Here is a 19689-nt window from a genome sequence, read left to right as displayed (position 1 = left end):
TCGTATTTGTTAACAGAAGTGAGTAAGGCGAACAAATGAGAGATATATACTGTTTGAAACCAAAAACATATAAGCCAACGTATTATAATAATACAACAAATAATAATAAACAAATCCATTGTCATGATGAAACTTTGTAAAACTTTACACAGAGCCTGAACCATCATCAATCTTTGCTACTGCTGATGCATAACTCACGCTACTGTCCATTACACTTTTGCACTGACTCGATTGCTCATAGCGAAGAAATTTTATCTTTATCTTTGTTGCGCAATTCCTCAGCATCTGATACAATTGCATCATGTTACATCAAAATGATTGACACTCAAATAAAAAGAACATGATGTAACTACATGGAATATCTTTAACAATTGATTTAACTATATTGTAACTATATAATGACAATTTACGAGGCACTTACATGGAGATAAACACTGATTGGATTGCTTCCGCAGATAGTGTTTTTATATTTCGACAGATATTTTCTAAATATGTCTGGATCTCCTGTTTCTATGATATCCATGCCCACCTTGTCTAAGGCCTCAATAAATTTGTATATAGGCCCCTCATAGTCACTGTCATAGAACGTGTATTTAAACCTGGCATCGAACACTAGTAATTAGCCTAACATAATCAAGGTTTTGGTATACATAATTTTTATATCTGATCCTTAGATTGTATTTTTTTTCTAATCAGCTAAAGAAAATTATTTCGAGCAGTATAAAGTGCATCTGTTATCTGAATCTGCTTGTGTTAATAATAACTTAATATACTAGTAAGAACTTTACGTACCGATATCCCCAATGACAAAAATCCGATGACACGCAGAAGAAGTTATTTGGATCATCCACATATTTAGAAAGTAGTTGTCCGTACATGGCTTGATTCCCGGCACTAGGCTTACCAACTAAAATGGGTACAATTTTAATCTGCTGCCTGCATCAATGTTTCAAATTCAGTTTTTGCTGCTAAGCTTCAGAACATAAATCACTATGAGCCATTTCGAGCATTTCAGTGTTTCTTTATCCAAAATAAAGATTATTTTCAATAGAAACTCTCAATTTTTAATCTTATACCTAAACGGATTCTGTTAACAAAATTTACCTCTCAAATACTTTAGCAATATATGGTAAGTGCATTTCCATGCTATGCTCAGCCTCATCAACGCGAATATTCATCAGTTCAAATTTCTGCGTAGCTTTAAGCTGCTCAATTACTTAATCAATAAAAAGAGAAGTCAATAAAGTGAAAATTTCAATCAAATTGGCTTGACGACTAGGTTGCAAAACAACAACAAAAAATGCCATAAAATGAGAAGATATAAAATTGAAATGATCCCTTTCTCGAGAACAAAGTTTCAAATTTATTGCAAGAAAATAAATATTTTGTAAAAAAAAATCTTTATTAATAACTAATTCTCAGTGACACATTGGCAAGAATCAATATCTAACTAGTAACTGCATCAGTAAGAAATTTTATTTTATATGATATGCTAGTACCTTCTAAATCAACGTGTAGGTCCCCCATGGGTGTTTTGTAGAGTGTTGCAGTTGAAAGAGCACAATTGGGTGTGTAATAGTGATGAGAAGGACCAAGAACGAACACCCGTGTACTGAAACCACAAATATAATTAAATAAGAAAAAAAAATGCTAGTAATTGGCAGACAAAAGAATAAGAAAATAAATATAAATAGAGCAGAAAAAAAATGAACGTACATGTTAGATGGATCAATGTTTGCAAAGGCATATGCAGCAGCTCGTCCAGAATGGGAATAACCAGCATGCCTAACATTCCAATGCAACTTATTAATTAGAAACTTAGAATTCTATGTCAAATTAATCAAAAACCAAAGAAAAGAGACTCAAAATTAAGCATAATAATGGTTAATTTCAACTTACGGTGCTATTACTCCTCGTACATTACGAGACTTTGAGAGACCAGTCGATCTCACCCATCCTTCTAGTTCTTTTGAAAGCTGCGTATCTGTAATATTTTATATCATAATTCTTCAGTTAAAACAACAACTAGCAGGGATCAAATGTCACTTAGGCTTATTTATGAATTGGGAATGACCCGATTTTCAAAAAAAAAGTAAAACATTTCATTCAATTACTTTAGTTTTATTCTTTATCATTCAATCACTTCAATTCATGAAAAAATTTACAAATATTAAAATAAATAAAGTAATCCAACATCAAACATTTTATTTGGGTCAATATGATATATCTCTCCATGAAAAGTCTTGAATTTTAATATTCAATTAAGAGATACATCTCTCTTAATAAATGTTGTATCAAATACACAAACCTAAAAACTAAACTTATTTTTATACCCCTCCATAATGTTTGCTCAAAGTTTATATGACATAGCCTTCTTTTATTCCCAGCATTATAATACAAAAATACTAAAACAACCTTGTCTTTCCACAAAAAAACTAACACGAAACTTTTCTTGTCGCTTCACACTACACATGCATCCAATATATTCATGTAATTTTCAATTAGAAATCACACAATTTTCTATAATACACCATTTGTACACCTTTATTCATCATTGCTTCCCTGCACCAATCATACCACATATTGCTCTGACCATTCAAATAATTCTCTCCTCCAATATCATGGCCATACCTCCTACTTCCCATGATTTGCTACCATCATTTTTTCAATAAAACAATATTGAATATCTTTAAGTTTGTAACCCCCAACCCTACAACGTCACACTCCTGACCCACTATGTCTTGTATATCATTCCCACAAGAGTATTAAATTAGACAAAAGTTCTATATTTCACAACAAAAAAATAGAGAAATAATAAAATAATGAATTTGAAAGATAAAAGATCAATATTATCAATTGTGAGTATCTCTAAATGAACAAATATAGTGATGAACGAACTTTGGTGACGAATACTATAATATAGGGAACTTACGGTTGTCTGTGTACCACAGACCGGCATGAGAAGCTCTTCTCTCCATCATTAGACACCAAATTTGAGGATTAATAAATCCAAATATCAAAACAGGAACCTTCCAATCAAACAATTTTCAGAATTCTTCTAATAAGCCACCTTTATAGTGTGTTTGGATAGAGAATTTAAATGAAGTAATTCATTTATTTGAAGAATTTCAAATTTTTTGAGGTGAAATACCTTGTTTGGATGAAGAATTTATAAAGAATTTGAAATTCAAGCATTTGTGAAATTCCTTGAAATAGTAGAATTTCAAATTCTCCCAAAAAAGTGAAAACTTGAAATTCCTCATATTTTTTTTTATTTCACTTATATATTTTATCTCATCTCTTATCTCTTCATATTTTTAATTATTGAATATTTAAAAATATTTTTAATTATTAAATATTTAAAAATATTTTTAAAATTATTAAATATTATCTAATATTAATTTTTAAAATTATTAAATATTTAAAAATTAGTTAATATTTATTTTTATAAAATTTAATTTAAAAATCTCAACATATAAATATATTTTTAAAATCAATTTTACCATGGTTGAATCAAATTATCATATCCAACCCTATAATTTAAAATTTGAGAAATTTGAATTGACTTATCCAAACAAAATATTTTAATAATGATAGAAATTGAAATCAAAATAATTAAAATACCAAGAATTTAAAATTTCTTAAATTTGTAAAATTCCTCGTCCAAACACACCATTAAGTTTCTGCAACTACTTCTCTTTTCTTAATTCGTAATCAATGGTGTTCTATTTATAAGCTATTATACCTTTTTTTAAATTCAAGTTTTTGAGCTTTTCATCTGTTTCCACCAAAAAAATATATATCTTTTAACATATATCTTATTACATGATAAGTTTTTAGGTAAGATCAGATAAAATTTTTAAATTTATTTGTTTTCATTTGATAATTATTGTATTAATTTGACCAAAATCTGTTGCTATCTAAATCTGTTGATGATTTGGATGAGGCGGTTAAACTTGAAAAAGTAAGGCAAATATAATATCTTGATATATTTTTGTTTATTATTAGATTTGAAGGGAGATCAAATTACACTAGTCTAATTATAATAATTATTATACTGTTAATAATTTTATATTAAAAGTGAATTTTATTAATTCAATCATTAAATTATAATTTTAAATTATTTTGAATATTTATGTTAAATTTTATTAAAATTAAATAATAATATATAAAAATATGTAATAATAAACAATTTAGGTTGTAATATATGATAATTATTTTTAGTTATTGACAATTTTTTAAAAAGAATATTGATATTCAATTAAGACATGAAGGAAAAAAAATATATTAAAAGGCATTGATTGTTTAAAAAACAAATATATAGATAAAAATAAAACGTGATAGTTTAAGGGAAAAATATTTTTTTTATAGATAAATTATACTTTTAATTTTTTATTTTATTTTTTAGATTCATTTTGTTTCTTTATTTCTTAAAATGTTTATTTTGATCTTTTATCCTTTACATTTGGATTGATTTAATCATTCTAAAACAATGATTATTTTCAAATTTTGAATTTCTTTGACTAATTCAAGAATTAAAAATGGTGTTGTTAGATTCATTTATTAAAAAACTAATGAATATAAATTAAATTCAAAACAAGAAGTGTTATGAACATGGTGTAAATTACATAAAAATAACATTAAAAAAATTCAAAAAATCTAATTTCATAATATTTTTTAGTTGTTCATTGGAATATATTTTTTACACTGTTTTTCACATTTTGAATTAGTTAAAAATTGATTCAAAATTATATCGTAAAATTGCTAATAATTATTATTTAAAAAAAATAAACTATTCACATTTAAGAGATAAAGGATATTTTAAAAGATAAATAACAAAAATAAATTTTAAAACTAAGATAAAATATTAAAAGTATAATTTAGTTATTTTAATTATTAATTTGTGAGATTAGTGTATGAAATATACATTTAAAAGAAAGATGAAAGAATATTGAGAATGTCAAATTGGGAGCGTGGAGAATGAGAATCTCTCTCCAAATTTTTTTATATAAAAAATGTATATTTTAAGTTATAATATTAGAATCTATTTGAAAAATATATAAAAGAAAAAATCCCTATTATTTAATAATGCTAAAACCATATAGTTGAAGAAAGAATAAAATAATCAATTTGATGATAAATTGATGAATTGAACATCATAATTTTAGTCTAAATTAATCTTGATTAAATTTTACAATGTGCATATTTAAAAAGTATCAATACTTTTTTTTTAGTATATCAATATATAATATATAATAAATACATAATAACATAAAATTGATGATATGACTTATTGTTTAAGATCTCTTTATTTATTTTTAATTGGTAAATGACTTTGAAGATTACTTTTGCTGTCTATTCCATTTAGACTTACATATTTTTTTATATTTAAAAAATTAAATAATTTAATCGATGAAATATTTTGCAGGTTTAAATTTAAAACACAATTAATATTAAATTATAAAATCATTGACGATGTGATTTTAATATAGAGATAATTATCTTTTATATTTCAAGACAAAAAGATATTGATATTTTTTATTTATAAAAAATATATGTTATGGATTGAATTTGATATAATACGTTAAAATATAAAGTAATAAACTTTAAATTTATAGATATAAGAAGTTTTGACATTAACAAATGAATAAAATAAAATTGATTAAATTTTTGTAAAAGGAAATTCTTATTAACATATAAATCATGAAAAAGAAACTATTTAAAAAATAATTAATAAAATTCAATATATAAAGATTAAAAATATAAATTCAACGTCATTAATTTAAATGATTCAATGTTTGTCCTCCGAATCGAAGATCGATCTCCAACTTAAATATAAAATTACGACCGATCATATGACTTAATATTCCAATAAATAAAAAAGAAGTTATACCTACTTATTAAAAAAATAGTTATAACTATTTAAAACCATGACCCACGAGCATGACAAAATTAATTGATATTCTCACCTTGTGTTAACAGGACCTTAAGTGTAATTATCATAAGAATATATTTTTAGTATGCATAGAATGAAGCGGATAGAGTATACGTATTTTAATATATATGTAAATGTATATATATATATATATATATGATTTTTAATGTTTTATATGTATATATCTTTTATTTAACATAACTAATATTAATTATCTATGTCATTACACTTAATATAACTATCGAGATAAAAGCATAAATCGATAACTATTAACTGGGCAAACATGAAACGAAATAAAAGGGAGCATATATACAAGCGAAAGAAACTTATGATAAAAATGAATAGTGTGATAGTGCAAAATGCTATTTGATATCCATGAATTGTTACCACGTACCAATGACAATGATAATATTAATCACAACTCACAAGCCTGCCTCCACGTATGAAAAAATCTTTATACATATTTTGGTTGCAAACTGAACAAATCATATTGCCCAATATACTCGCACACCTGTAAAGAATATAGGAGCAAAAAATATATATAACCAGGCTTTCTAGCCTAAAACCCAACTTGTACAAAACTGGCATAAGAATAGATAATCCAATCACAGCACCGAACAATGACCTAAACAACAGTATGGAGAGGAGAAAAAATCCTGCAATCAAAAGACAAAAATCTCATTCAGGCCAACAACATTGATAATGGTAGTAGACAAAACATCGGCTAAGTATATAATTTTTAAAATAATAAAAATAGAACAAACGGCAATGTTGAGTGCAGCAAGGAAAACTGTAAAATTGTTCTCTGCGGTTACAATTAGTAAATCCAATTTTCTTATGTGATGAGCATATATAGCAGATATTGAGCCTATTTGAATGTAGTATAGAAGCGCTTTGAGTTTCTCTACTTAAAATAAAAAGTATTTTTAATAGAGAAACTCTCAAAAATACTTATAAACATGTATTCAGACATCTTCATTATATAATTAATGTCATTTAAGTAACCGGTTTCTGTTCCAAGTCTAACACCAAAAGCCAACAGTTTCTTCCAGACAGAGAAGTGAGTGAATCCAATGAAAAGTTGAAAACCGGAAAATCTTGTCTTAGAAATAGTTCGCCCGAGTCAATCATCGAATAAGGTGTCCAGTGGTCATTGTGAATCGTGATATCAGTCAAACACAGTAACTCAAACTATCAGATATCATAAATCCAATAAAATATGTGATGAATATGAGAAGGTCACCCAAAAGATACTATTATTAATTAAAATCACACACGCATTAGCTATGTCAATTATCAACCATTATGCACTTTTCTAAGTTTATATAAATCCTACAAGCTAAGAACCTTGGCAAAAAATACACACATGAAACTAGCCAAAAGAACATGATACAAAAACAAATAAATCGGAGGTCATATTTGTTAAGATATAAACAAGTCCCACACCGACAAAATAAAATTAAAAAATAACAACTTATAATACATATACATATTTCAATGATTGAGAAACCTTTTGGGTGATGACCAACGTAAAACCGTGAGAACATAAGTCCAAAGCAGACAATATCTCATCATTGTGGAGTTGTGTGTGAAATAAAAAAACTCCATCTTTGATTCAGTGGTAAGTGATATATCCCCTCAGATAAATATCATAAAAGAAAAAAAACCATCAATATTCTTGCTCAATTCTAATTTCACCTTTATTAAAAGTCAATCGACACAATACAATGTCTCTTGCATAGCCTAAATTCCTATAAGTCACTAAGTTCATAAAGCTGCTGAAGCAATAGGTAGATTTGAGTTTATTGCTCACAAATTCAGATATGTGATTAGGGGAAGGGACACCAATAAATCACTAGGTAGGCAGAACCACATCAGCATTTAAAATCCCCTAGTTTTTGCCTGCTTTTTCCCCTCCCTCTGAACACACTCTTTCTGTTTTGTTTGATATTCTTTCTCTAATTCTATCATTTGTATGGCTCCATTCAATCTTATGACAGGGTGCTAGGAAACACGCACCTGTTATTGTCTATTAGTCATGGTTATTCAGCCAATCCATTTTGACACCATCCGAGTTAGTTGGCAATTATAAAATAAAAGACCAAGGTTTGGCATACACACCCAAATTTGTATGCTAAAATAACTAAAATTTCTATTAAGATCTCTCCTACGACAAACAGAAATATTCTGAAATAATATCTCAATAGTGTTCTGAGTAAACTAATGATGAGCAACAATTTATCCTCCCACCACCACCCCTCCCTCTCCCCGTTCAAAAATCATATCATGTTAACAGAAAAAACCTAGCCGACTAGTCCAGCAGCAGCATCACATTGTTCATGAAACCACAATTTCAGTTATAAACAAATTTTCAAGACAAAAAAAAAAAAAAAAAAACTATTGGAAGATCTTCTGTGATAGGAACATGGAAAACAAAATTATAGTAAATGTATAGCTTCACATACCAGTCTTAGAATGGGGTCAAAGCAGCTTCAAAATATGAAGACAAAAGAATCCACGCCTCATAGAATTCCAAACTCAAGAAGAAAACTTAAAATTGCTCCAAGATATAATGGAGTTTAGGAACACGCCGACGAAACAATGGTTCAAGTCGAAATGATGGATCACCAAACTGCCACCCTCGAGCATCATACATTTCATTCCATGCCTGTACTATCTCATCAATTTTGAACCCTGTAATTACGGAAAGTGGTTTGTTAGATGTCTATAATCCTAAAATATTTGATATTTTAAAGGAATATCATATTTTTCCATCCCATACCTTCAAGTGCTGTTTCATTTGAGCAGTGATTCTTTACAATAAAAGCAATATCCGTTGCAGAAGTTCCAGCTAGTTCAAACTTTTCAACTGCAACCTCCAAGCATTCCTCCCATGTAGGAAGGCCAAGCTTGTATTCCACAACAGAACGTTCATACAACAAGGTTCCCCATAAAAGATGTATCTGAGACCTCATCTTTGCAGCTTGCTTTGAAGCTTCATCATAAGAAATATCTTTGAAAAGACTATCCAAGCCCATTTTCTCTAACTGTTCTTTACATTTGTCTGATTTGGATATTCCATTCAAACGCTGCTCCTCCATCTCCTCCCACATCAAGATGCCTTTCTCCATGCTGTCCTCTGCCTTGTTATAGAGTTGTAGAACCTCATCAGAAAAGCCAGCTTCTAAGTCCTTCTTGCATGCCATTGCATAATACCAGCAGAGCCTTGCTTGCTCAAACTGCTGATGCCCAAGAGCAAGATATCCTTCACAGAAGTCAGGTTTGATTTTCAAGGCTTCTTCATATCTCATTTCTGCTTTCTTGTACTCATTCTGCGCCAACTCATACGCAGCTTTCATATGCACCAAGGAAGATTCTCTTGCCACGTCCTCCGAAAAGAAACCCTGGTTCCTTGCCCTGGACATTTGAACCGTCCCCCAATTAAACAATGCCAAAGCAGCCATCTCTTGAAATTTATCTGCAGCAATTCCAAAAAGCTCTTGAGCATCATTGCTTGCCACCGTATCCTCCATTGCTTCTTCATACAACTTCATTGCAACCTCATGATTATCTAGATAAGAATCAGACTCAAACCCTACATGGTTCTTGAACAGCCTTGCAAACTGGAGAAGCCAGTCCTCCACAGTAATCATCCTTTTCGCCACATCTTTATCTTTGCCTTCTTCCACACTCCCATTCTCAACACCATCACTCGGTTTTCCACCTCCACTTTGGGCCTCATCCCCATTAGTCGTTGTTCCATCATAAGAAGGTTCTTGATCTGGATTGATCTCAGTAATATAAAGCCGAAAAGATGCCTTCTGAGGAGCAGATTTTTCAGCTAACCTTAGTTCATCCGTAGTAGTGATTGTAACCAAATCACCTTCTTTATCCTTATACTTGACAAGAACACCCTTCAAACCCGGAAACCGATCCCTAGCTACATCCCTCACTAACTTCACGCTACAATTCACAGGTAACTCTGCCCATCTTATATCGTCTCCAAGCACCAACTTCACAGTCCTTGTGACAGGTCTTTCTTCCTCCACACTAATCATCCTTTTCGCCACATCTATGTCTTTTCCTTCTTCCACACCCTCATCACTTGGCTTCCCACTGTCCTTTCTCACAACCTCATCACTCGATTTTTCTTCCTCCACCCTTTTTTCCTGTTCAACTGTTCCAGAAACCACCTGTTTATCCTCAACACTTTTCACTTTTTCCTCCACAACCACCTTGTCCTCAATTTTTTTAGCTCTCTTTTTCTTGAGCTTCTGCGAAGGAGGAGTAAAGTGGAGAAGAGCATCAAAAGGCACCTCCTTGTAATCAACAGAGACTCCCTTGGCTTCCGTTGACTTGGCGAGACTGTCGAGAAGCTCCAACGCGGTGAGGTTATTAGGCTCCATTCCCAAGACAAGGTGAACGTCTCTGAGCGCCAAATCGAAGCGATTAAGCGCACGATAGCAGGTGGCTCTTTTGAGAAGAGCTTTGCTGTATCTGGGCGACACTTGCAACGCCAAATTGCATTCGTGAATGGCGCGAGGGTATTCGCCGAGACCCAATTGCATGTAACACGTGGCCATGCTCGTACGAAGTTGCGCCACATCGATGTGATTCTTGGGGAGCAGATTCAGTGCCTTCTCGTACATGAGCATGGCGCCCTCGTTGTCCCTCTTCTGAAACAACCTGTTACCTTCTTCCCTGAACTCTTGCGACATGTTGATGAACAGTGCCGTGTCTTCATCGAATGCTTTCGAAGGTTTCACGGACTTGGCGTGCGAATTTGCACCACTCGGAGTAGGAGTAGGAGTAGGAGTAGCGCTGCCCTTCTTCTTCCCTGTGGGCTTCCCCATTCTTAGCAAAGGGAAAACACTGAATCTGAATCAATGGAAATGAAGCAAGATAGGAAAAGAGAGGTGAATTTAACGGTTGGTTTTGGGGGGAATGAATGAATATGTTGCGCAGAGATGGTTCTCAATAACAGCAGCGGCGATTGCGGCACTACAGTTTAAGCCATGCTTATCGCAAAAGCGCTTATCTCTAGGGCTACGTTTGGCCCAAGTCAACGCTGCCACAAGCACTTCCGTGTATTCTCGGGACTACGATAAACTGGTTTAATAAAATATTATATTACTATATCATTCGTAACTCTTTAATCAAATTCTCCACAATACAAATCTTTTTATTAAGTATGGAACAAGTTATATGGAGAGAAAAATATTCACCTTCTGAACTTCATACTTGTCAACTTTGAGTTCATGGTTATTAACTTTTAGACACTGTGTAGTTTATTTCCATTAAAAAAAATTATTATTCGAATATTTTCATAACGTTAAAGGCGGTGTAAATACTGTTGTAAGTAAACCGAAAGCGTTAGTTGAGATAAGGTAGGTAGACAGACACTTGTGATCTAATTTTTTCTTTTTTTGTTTTTTTGACACGTGCACTGTAATTTCCCGATTAATACTTCTTTTCTTTACTTTGAGTTGACTCTTGAGTAACGAGAATGCGAGACTAGCCTATAATCCGACATTTGTAACAGTTGGGAGTAGTAGTAGTGTTACTTACATGCATAGGCATTCCATTACATTGAACGAATGCGGGTTTACACAGGTGAGGTATGTTCCCTGTCTACAAGGCCTAACAGTTCTATATTCATAAGGACACTATATTTAAATGACATTGATTTTTGAGCATACTAACTCACATTTCACAGACTATTGTGTGTTAACTTGAGGATACCTAAAACAAAATCAGGAAAAGAAGCGAGAAGATGGGGAGGTGCCCATACATTTCCAGCAGCATGACAAGAAACCCATGACTCCCGTCTCCGCAGGTTGAGCGATGTCTCTTTCTCGATGTTGTAGCACCTTAACAAACTCCTCTGTGCTTAGGTTTCCATCTCCATTCGTGTCAAACAAGTGGAAAACAATCTCAACCACATTTTCTGAGAGGGTTAAACCACAAACCTGAAATTGAAATAATCAAACACCATAATAAGGATTTACTCAACAGACATCTCATTTTGTAAAATATATTCCCATTCTAACTAACTTTATAAGCCACCAAAGTTTTTGAGTTCTTTTCTGAATTTTGTTATAATGGGGACAGAAATGAGGAAGAAATCAAAATGTCGTACATGGGATGCAGCACGCTGAAAATCATCTCTTGCTAACAGGCCTTGTACTTCTGCAAAACTGAAAAGGGCCAAAGAAAACGGTAACAGTTTTTTCCGCAGCTCTGCAAAGTTTTTGAACTCTTCAAATGTTATGCGTACATCCCTAAACCGTGGGTCGTTGCTTAATTCATCAACCCGTTCAAGCAACCTGCCCAGATGACTCAAGTCAGCAGAAGCAACTATGGAGTGTGCAAAGTCCTTGGCCAAAATAGTTTTCTGAGATTTGAAATCATAATGAGCAAACTCCAGCCTCATAATCTACACATAATATTGTAATTAGTTGTCATACACAATCACTTCTAAGGTCACTAAAGGAAATGAAACTCATCCAAAAAAAAAATGGAACAGAACACATTCTTAATCTATACAGAATGTAGATTAGTTTTTGACCGTTAATTTTGTAATATTGCATAGAACATGTCCATAGACCAATAATGTACGTAAAGTTGTATAGCAGGAGTTCAAACTTCAAATTCACAAAATGGTTTATGTAATTGAAACATCACTTTCAAGTTATCCTGTTAAAGGAAATGTAAGGCTAAGAAGCAATTAGAGACATACTTCGTCATGCAAGTCTCTTATAAACTGCACGAATTTATCATGTTTGAGGCGTCCCTTTCCATCTTTACCAAATAAGTATTCCACCATCCCTCCATTTTCTACGGAAGCATTGGCATTTTGGCCAGTTCGTCGTCCATCCCCATGGTGAGCACCTTGTCTGGTATGAGATCGCATTGATTGCATCACTTTCTTGAATTCTTCCTTATCTATCTCCCTGTAAATAGAGAAAACTAATTAAGATCACTAGGAGTGAAGAACCAGAGAAGAACGAGCACCCACAAGGACATCGAATCCAATTTAAGATTTGTAGCCAGAATTACCAGTTGCAACACTACAATGGATTAATTTATGTCTCCTTGAATTAGATGCCATTGATAAACAGTCTATGAGCATTTTGATGATGCTTAACATGTGTCCAACTAGTATTATTGGAAGTGACCATATAGTTAAGAAAATAAAATGCATAACATAGTGTGCAAGAAAGAATCACAGTCTACAATATACTAATTTACCAACTCATGCTACTAACATGCAAGGTCTACAAATTCTATTTGATAATGTGCATTCAGAGAAGGGAGCATGAGCACTGACCCATCATCATCCTTGTCAAACATTTTAAATGCTGCAGAAAAGCTTGATTCTGGGATGCCAAGCAGAGTTACAAAAAAGATATACCTGTTCAAGTTAAAATGAGACCATTATGTTGACACACAAAAAGAGAGACAGGCTAAGAAATAATGTAACACACTACTCTCTGATCCAAGTAAACTTTAGATTTTTCAAATGTGAACAAGAAATATGAAGAATACAGAACTCACTCTTTGAAAGATATAAGCCCGTCGCTGTTTACATCAAAAAGCATAAAAAAATCCGAAGGGGGACAGCATAAATGGCCAGGACTTCTTTCACCTTTCAAGTATCCCTCTCTTACAAGATTGGATTCTGATGGAGGGAAAACAGGAACAACTGCTCGCATTAGGTCCACCGGCTTCATCAATAGCTCCCCTTCTGGAGTACGACAAGATGCAAAGTATTCAAAAACCTTAATGCAGAAGAGTAGAATATGTCAATGTAGAGATCTTTGTTCACAAAGTGTCTTAAACCCTTAACGTGTGTTTGGCCCAACATTTATTTTAAAATCAATATTGAAGTGAGGTGACTTACGTTTGAATGATTTTATTTTAGAAGTTGGAGTTGAAACCCGATATTTCAATACAAAGGCTTTCTAAAATTGTTTCAACTCAAAATCGATTTTAAACTCAACTAATTTTTCAACATCTAAAACCACATTATATAGTATTTCAACATGATTTTAGATGATCCAACGTGATTGAATAAAAAAAATGATTCAACATGAATTTGAACATGTACTTAATCAACTAATTAATAAATGTTAATGTTTTATTTTAAAGAAGACAAAGATGATAATTGGATTACTTCAACTATCAAACTACCAAAAATAGTTTTATACAACAATGCTGGTAGCACAATTAGGAAACTTACAATGCATGCTACCTATATATCTCAATTGTACGTAAATACATACATAAAGAAAGCAATGTGCTTTAAAAGTAAGAGAGATTAAATACCTTTTCGGGTGGACTATGCAACCGTAGGCGCTTCTCATAGTTGAAGAAAACCTTGCTTCTGTAGGCATCTGCAACAAAACATAAATTATTTATTTAGTCTTCTAGAATAATAAGAGTAAATAAAAACACCAACGTGGCTAAATTATTTGAAAACACGTGCCTCCAAAAAGCAAGCCACGATGATCACTTTCGGGAAGGGATGATTTTTCAAACAATGAAGAACTTTGAGGGTGGTTGTTTGAGAAAGCAGAGTAGAAGCTTGAATGGGGTGTGTTAACGCAATAGAAAAGGGCAAGAGCAGCAGCAGAGGCTGCAACAATGGCTGAACCCCACTTGGGATTGCGATGTGAGGGGGAAGAGTGAAGGGTACGGAAGCGTTGGGCGAAGAGTGATAATCTCCGAAGAGTGGAAAAGGAAGGCATGACGAAAAGTTGCAGAGAAGAAGAACACAGATTCGAAGGATGTTTTTGCTTTTCTTGTAATTATTGTTCTTCTTTTGCAAAGGTGGCAAGACAAGAATCAGAACCAAATATAACTTTAACTCCAACCATCATCCAGCTAATCACAACCATAGATCGGTTATTACAGAACAACTATATAAGTCAGAAAATATAATCAACGGTCCAGATTCTCGCTTCATAGACCATCATGTTGTAGAGGCTGCAGAGAACACGGACAGTTAAATCATTCTGTTTTTTCTTGAACCAAAGACAGTTATGATTCAAGCCCGCCTTTATGTTGCAGGACTCCCTTAATGGGCTAAGATTTATACCCAACATGATTCCCTCTAAAGAAGATTGAAATAAGCCCAAAGTTATAATCATTTACTTTTTTTATGCCCCTTAAATAAATAAAATTATACTTTATTTTTTGTAATAAGAAACATTTAGTCAAATTTTATGTTTGATTATTGAATATTTTCATGCACTATCTTATTTTGAAAATTAATATGTTTTCCTCAACTATTTTTTAACCCTCTTTTAAGTATATATATACTATTTATAATAATGTTTTGATTACAAGCATGCACGCAAAGGAACTGAGTATAAATTTGAAAAATTAGACCAGGCTACAGACTTATCATAAAAATCAAAAGAAGTTTTATTCAATTAATTTATGTAAAAATCTGCTTATTTTGATTATTAAAATATATTTTTAGTCTCTTAAAATTTGACTAATTTTACTTTTGACCTCTTAAGGTTTAAGTTATTTTTTTTTATCCTTTATAATGAAAAATCGACTCATTTTCATCCCTCAAACCAATGATGTTATGCTAAATGCTGACATAGCTAATGAATTGACATGTCATTGTTTATTACATATCAATTTCATTTTACGTAAACTAGTAGTATCACGTCAAAAGAACTAAAAATGAACTTATATAACTCAGATTGAACTTTTAGATATTTAAAAAAATAAAAATATTTTATCTTATTACATATTGCAAACACGAATTTAGCTATTATAATACGCAATGCAAAGAAGTAGCCATATCCAATCAAATAAGTGACAATAGAGAAAAAAAATGGTCCTAACTAAAAAAAGAATAAACAAATTTCAAGGAATAGACTTATTGTGACACACAATGATTTTAATTAACAAGAGAGTTGGAAGACTTAACATTATCCCAAAGAAGCTTGGTAGTAAATTTTCCACTAAGTGCTAGCATTTGGCCACATGCCCCTATCTCTAATTGCAATCTTTGGGCCTTTGGCTTTCTATCACCAGGCATGACACTAATAACTTCCCTATTTAGAGGAGGCTTGCTTGGATACTAGATAAATATTCATCATATGCCCCTATCTCTTTCTTTGTTAACTCGTTATTTTAGCCAACACACTAAACCAATATAGCTCTCTTTCCTCCTTGCCAAAATGAATCTCTAGCCACCTTTTATAATCTAAAAAATAAATATTTACATCTGTTGTAGGTTTTTTTGTTATAGAGAATTTCATCTATCCTATCTTTGGCTTTTTGAGAAAAATAAAGAAGGTAGATTCTAATACTTTAGTAAAAAAATAATTGCAAAATTTGAGATCAAGGGGTGCAATGCTTCGGATGGTAAATCTTTTCACCTTTTTCTATTCAAGTATGTTGATCTTCTTTCTTTATTTTGTCCAAGATGTTAAATTTAACATATTTAAGAATCCCTTTTAAATTAACGGTTAATGCTAATACTTTAATATAATTCTATCTCTATATACGTATATGTGTGTAAAGCTTAATCTATATAACATGAATTAACTCTTTAAATTTAATTCTTTCCTTTAAAATGTAAAAGTCCAGTTTTAATCATTTTGATATAACATTATTAGGCCGGGTAAAACTTAAATGACATGCGGTGAATGATGATGTGTCAATACATTAATCATATTAACACTTGATCTAAGGTTGTTAGCCTAAGAAAAGGACAAAAATAATTGGTAAATTTCTTAAAAATAAAAGGGAGAAAAGTTGAATTTTAAAATTGAGATATCAAATGTGAATTTTGTCAAAATCTATGGAACTAAAAATATATTTAACCATTGTTAAAATTATGTTTGTTTTGAATTTTTGTTTTTAAAATTTAAAATAAATATATTACTTTCTTTTGTAACAAGAATTAAAAAAAAAGTTAATAAACACTATTTTCCTTTTGTATACTAACTTTATTCATTCTTTTTTGTTACTATATTTTAGGTGCAAAGTTATTATTGATTTTGTTGATGTATATCATAGAATCTAACTAGTTATTTTAGTAAAAATTTCTTTAAATATATTTTTTACATCACATACCTCAAATTCGAATACCTTATTATATCTAAGGAATGCGAGAGGCATATTCGGTTGTACCTTTCCATGTCTTAACACTAACTAAATTTGAATACCCCGTTGACCCATTGGGAAAAATCCATGCCGCCACAAGTTGACATTCCTCGATCCATCAAAAGCACGGGTGGCAGACTTGACCAAGAATGAGAAATCATGGTAGAATTGTATATCTACTAAACAAGTTAAACGTGGAAAATATAAAAGACTTGAGTTGTATACATGTTTTAAAAGAATTGGTCAGAGAGTCTAATTCTTTGCAGTGTTGGTGTGAAAAAAACTTATACCTTATAAAAATAATAAATTGAAGAGTGTGTGGCCGAAAATGTCCTTTACTTAATTTAACTTGCAATGGCTAGTGAAGGTAGCAGAAGATCCTTTTCCCAATTTAGAAACATAAATTGGAGTGGTGTGGGACACTGCTTGTGTGAAACTTTAATTACCACCGGGGACCATAGGGGCAGCTACAGCAACGATTAATTGCAAACACATAACTTGTGGCATCTACTAAGTATTGAAGGGACCACAATTGGATTAACTTGTTGCCTCTTGGACAAATTTTTATGGGCAAAGATGCCAATTGTCCCTCTCACATTCGTTGCTATTATATATATTCGTCTTATTAGTTGGTCCACTCACTCACATGCCAAATATTCCACTCTGCTAATTTACTATCCACTCTTCACAAATGCCATTCATCCAGTCACAGTTGTGGATAGCCTGTCCCGCAATTCAACAACAGTTTGTTTGCTCATCTAAAATCGGTTACATCCTTCCAACTGGAAATGTTTGCTCACAAATTCAGAGACACCCTTTTAGATAAGTAAGATGGTACGCGATAAAAAATATCACTTTATTATGGACCGATACAAGAGAAAAGAGTTATATTTCTTAATTAAAAAAATAAGTAAGATGTTAAATTCACCTATGGCAAACCCAAAAAATAATGAGAAAAGTTTTAGGCTAAAAACCTATTTTAGTCCTTTATAATAATTGTTTATTTTAATTTAGTTCCACTTTTATTTTTGTCTCAATTTGGTCTCTAATAAATTAATTGGTTGCAATGTCGGACTTCCGTCCAAATTATTTAAACAGAGTTAACTGTTGGTCACGTAGATGCCACGTAGATGCATAGGTGGATGCCACGTAGATGCATAGGTGGATGCCACGTGGATGCCAAATTTGATGAAAACACCTGGAACCAGAACGGGTCGTTCTGGATGCACTCTTGGTGTATTAATTTTGCATCCGGAACGGCCTGTTCAAGGTGCAAAATTAACACACTAAGAGTGCAACCAGAATGGGCCGTTCTGGTTCCAGAATGTCCAACACAAACGGTCAATTATTATAGTTCACGGTTGTGAATCGTGGAAGGAAAAAGACCTAAGGTACAAAGCATTTCAAACACTGGATTTGGTAATATTGTCAATGAAAATTGATAACTTCAATTGCTAAATAGTTAGACTATACAGTGTATCATTAAGGACAATGCAATGTATCACTAAAGACAATGATAGCAAATTTTATTTCATTGTTAGTCAAACTGGAGTAAACCACTTACTACCAAATTGACACTATACAATAAAGGATGAAATGACATGATATTTTTTTTTTAAGTCATTAACGATATACCCCAACAACAACAACCTATTCTTGAGGAGGTACAACCTAAAGTAAAGGAAAATGATACACAAGACTAACATTTCACCATACAACCACATGCAAGGACGGATCTAAGTTAATCATAGTGCCCCCACTAAAAAAATTTTCATTCTTTTTTTATATATAAAATATTAATAATTTTATAAAATATATATTATTAATTATATTTTAATTATCTTGTTATATCTAATATAATAAATACATTAATATTTTTTTATATTTTATTTTATTGTTTAATTGTTTTTTATTTTGTGGTTAAATTATTTTCATTGTTAATGAAGACAAAATTTACTTACTTCAAGAGTAAGTCTTGATAGATTTATTCTACTTAATAATTAATGTTCTATATCAAATTTTTAAAAATTTAATTGTTAAATTAAAAAGCTTTTCATGTATAAATCAAATTTGTAAAAAATTTTAAAAAATTAAAAATCATATGATACTTCGTTAAATTAATTCAAAATAAGTAAATCATATAAAAAAAATTTAAAAAATTTAATTGTTAAAGTTGGCATTCTGGAACGGACTGTTCTGAAACCAGAACGACCCGTTTTGGTTTCAGAACGGACCGTTCTGCTGTACTCGTGGTGTGTTAATTTTGCATCTGGAACAGCCCGCTTCAGATGCAAAATTAACACACCAATAGTGCACTCAGAACGGCCTGTTTTGGTTTCAGAACGGGTCGTTCTGGTTCTAGGTGTATTCAAGAAATTTGGCATCTACGTGGCATCCACCTATGCATCTACGTGGCATCCACGTGGCCAACAATTAACTCCATTTAAATAATTTAGACGGAAGTCCGACATTGCAACCAATTAATTTATTAGGGATCATATTGAGACCAAAAATAAAAGTGAGACTTTATTGAAACAAATAATTATTATAAAGGACCAAAATAGGTTTTTAGCCCAAGTTTTATCATGTCAAGGAAAGTGTGTATATGTGTGTGTACGGAT

The 19689-nt window shown here is 31.7% G+C and overlaps 3 protein-coding genes across 4 annotated transcripts; all 3 read right to left on the bottom strand.

Moving 5' to 3' along the window:
• Nucleotides 1-23: 23 nt before the first annotated feature.
• LOC109796299 (uncharacterized) lies at nucleotides 24-3773 on the bottom strand. The gene is made up of 8 exons (XM_020355985.3): nucleotides 2933-3773; nucleotides 1900-1984; nucleotides 1717-1785; nucleotides 1500-1612; nucleotides 1105-1216; nucleotides 793-936; nucleotides 422-599; nucleotides 24-285 (listed from the first exon to the last, which is right to left on the bottom strand). Exons 1-8 carry the CDS (start codon nucleotides 2979-2981, stop codon nucleotides 145-147), a joined length of 891 nt encoding a protein of 296 aa, XP_020211574.2. The 5' UTR covers nucleotides 2982-3773; the 3' UTR covers nucleotides 24-144.
• Nucleotides 3774-6245: 2472 nt separating this feature from the next.
• Nucleotides 6246-11050, bottom strand: LOC109797271 (protein PHOX1). The gene is made up of 3 exons (XM_020357254.3): nucleotides 8718-11050; nucleotides 8401-8629; nucleotides 6246-6591 (listed from the first exon to the last, which is right to left on the bottom strand). Exons 1-2 carry the CDS (start codon nucleotides 10786-10788, stop codon nucleotides 8487-8489), a joined length of 2214 nt encoding a protein of 737 aa, XP_020212843.2. The 5' UTR covers nucleotides 10789-11050; the 3' UTR covers nucleotides 6246-6591; nucleotides 8401-8486.
• Nucleotides 11051-11450: 400 nt separating this feature from the next.
• On the bottom strand, nucleotides 11451-14811 carry LOC109797571 (calcium uptake protein, mitochondrial). 2 transcript variants are annotated; one of them, XM_020357648.3, is made up of 7 exons: nucleotides 14424-14811; nucleotides 14264-14331; nucleotides 13493-13716; nucleotides 13266-13349; nucleotides 12675-12888; nucleotides 12075-12329; nucleotides 11451-11904 (listed from the first exon to the last, which is right to left on the bottom strand). In XM_020357648.3, exons 1-7 carry the CDS (start codon nucleotides 14683-14685, stop codon nucleotides 11689-11691), a joined length of 1323 nt encoding a protein of 440 aa, XP_020213237.1. In that variant the 5' UTR covers nucleotides 14686-14811; the 3' UTR covers nucleotides 11451-11688. The 2 variants fall into 2 exon arrangements, with proteins under 2 accessions (XP_020213237.1, XP_020213236.1); XM_020357647.3 differs by having other exon boundaries at nucleotides 12075-12371; nucleotides 14424-14805.
• Nucleotides 14812-19689: the final 4878 nt, after the last annotated feature.

This window comes from Cajanus cajan, chromosome 6 (assembly GCF_000230855.2).
Source record: "Cajanus cajan strain Asha chromosome 6, NIPB_CcT2T_4, whole genome shotgun sequence".
Taxonomy (NCBI): Eukaryota; Viridiplantae; Streptophyta; class Magnoliopsida; order Fabales; family Fabaceae; genus Cajanus; species Cajanus cajan.
Note: the sequence above shows the minus strand (reverse complement) of the source record. Positions and strands in the feature narration are given on the sequence as shown.

Bases quoted from the DNA above. Each gene is read 5' to 3' on its own strand.
- LOC109796299 (XM_020355985.3), bottom strand. From the start codon at position 2,981: ATGATGGAGAGAAGAGCTTCTCATGCCGGTCTGTGGTACACAGACAAC. The intron at 600-792 runs GTACGTAAAGTT...GTTCGATGCCAG, and splicing joins TTTTGTCATTGGGGATATCG to GTTTAAATACACGTTCTATG. The intron at 286-421 runs GTAAGTGCCTCG...CAATTGTATCAG, and splicing joins CAATCAGTGTTTATCTCCAT to ATGCTGAGGAATTGCGCAAC.
- LOC109797271 (XM_020357254.3), bottom strand. From the start codon at position 10,788: ATGGGGAAGCCCACAGGGAAGAAGAAGGGCAGCGCTACTCCTACTCCT. The intron at 8,630-8,717 runs GTATGGGATGGA...CCGTAATTACAG, and splicing joins AAATGAAACAGCACTTGAAG to GGTTCAAAATTGATGAGATA.
- LOC109797571 (XM_020357647.3), bottom strand. From the start codon at position 14,685: ATGCCTTCCTTTTCCACTCTTCGGAGATTATCACTCTTCGCCCAACGC. The intron at 12,889-13,265 runs GTCAGTGCTCAT...CTCTATTTACAG, and splicing joins TTTGACAAGGATGATGATGG to GGAGATAGATAAGGAAGAAT. The intron at 12,372-12,674 runs GTATGTCTCTAA...TATTATGTGTAG, and splicing joins TAAGAGACTTGCATGACGAA to ATTATGAGGCTGGAGTTTGC.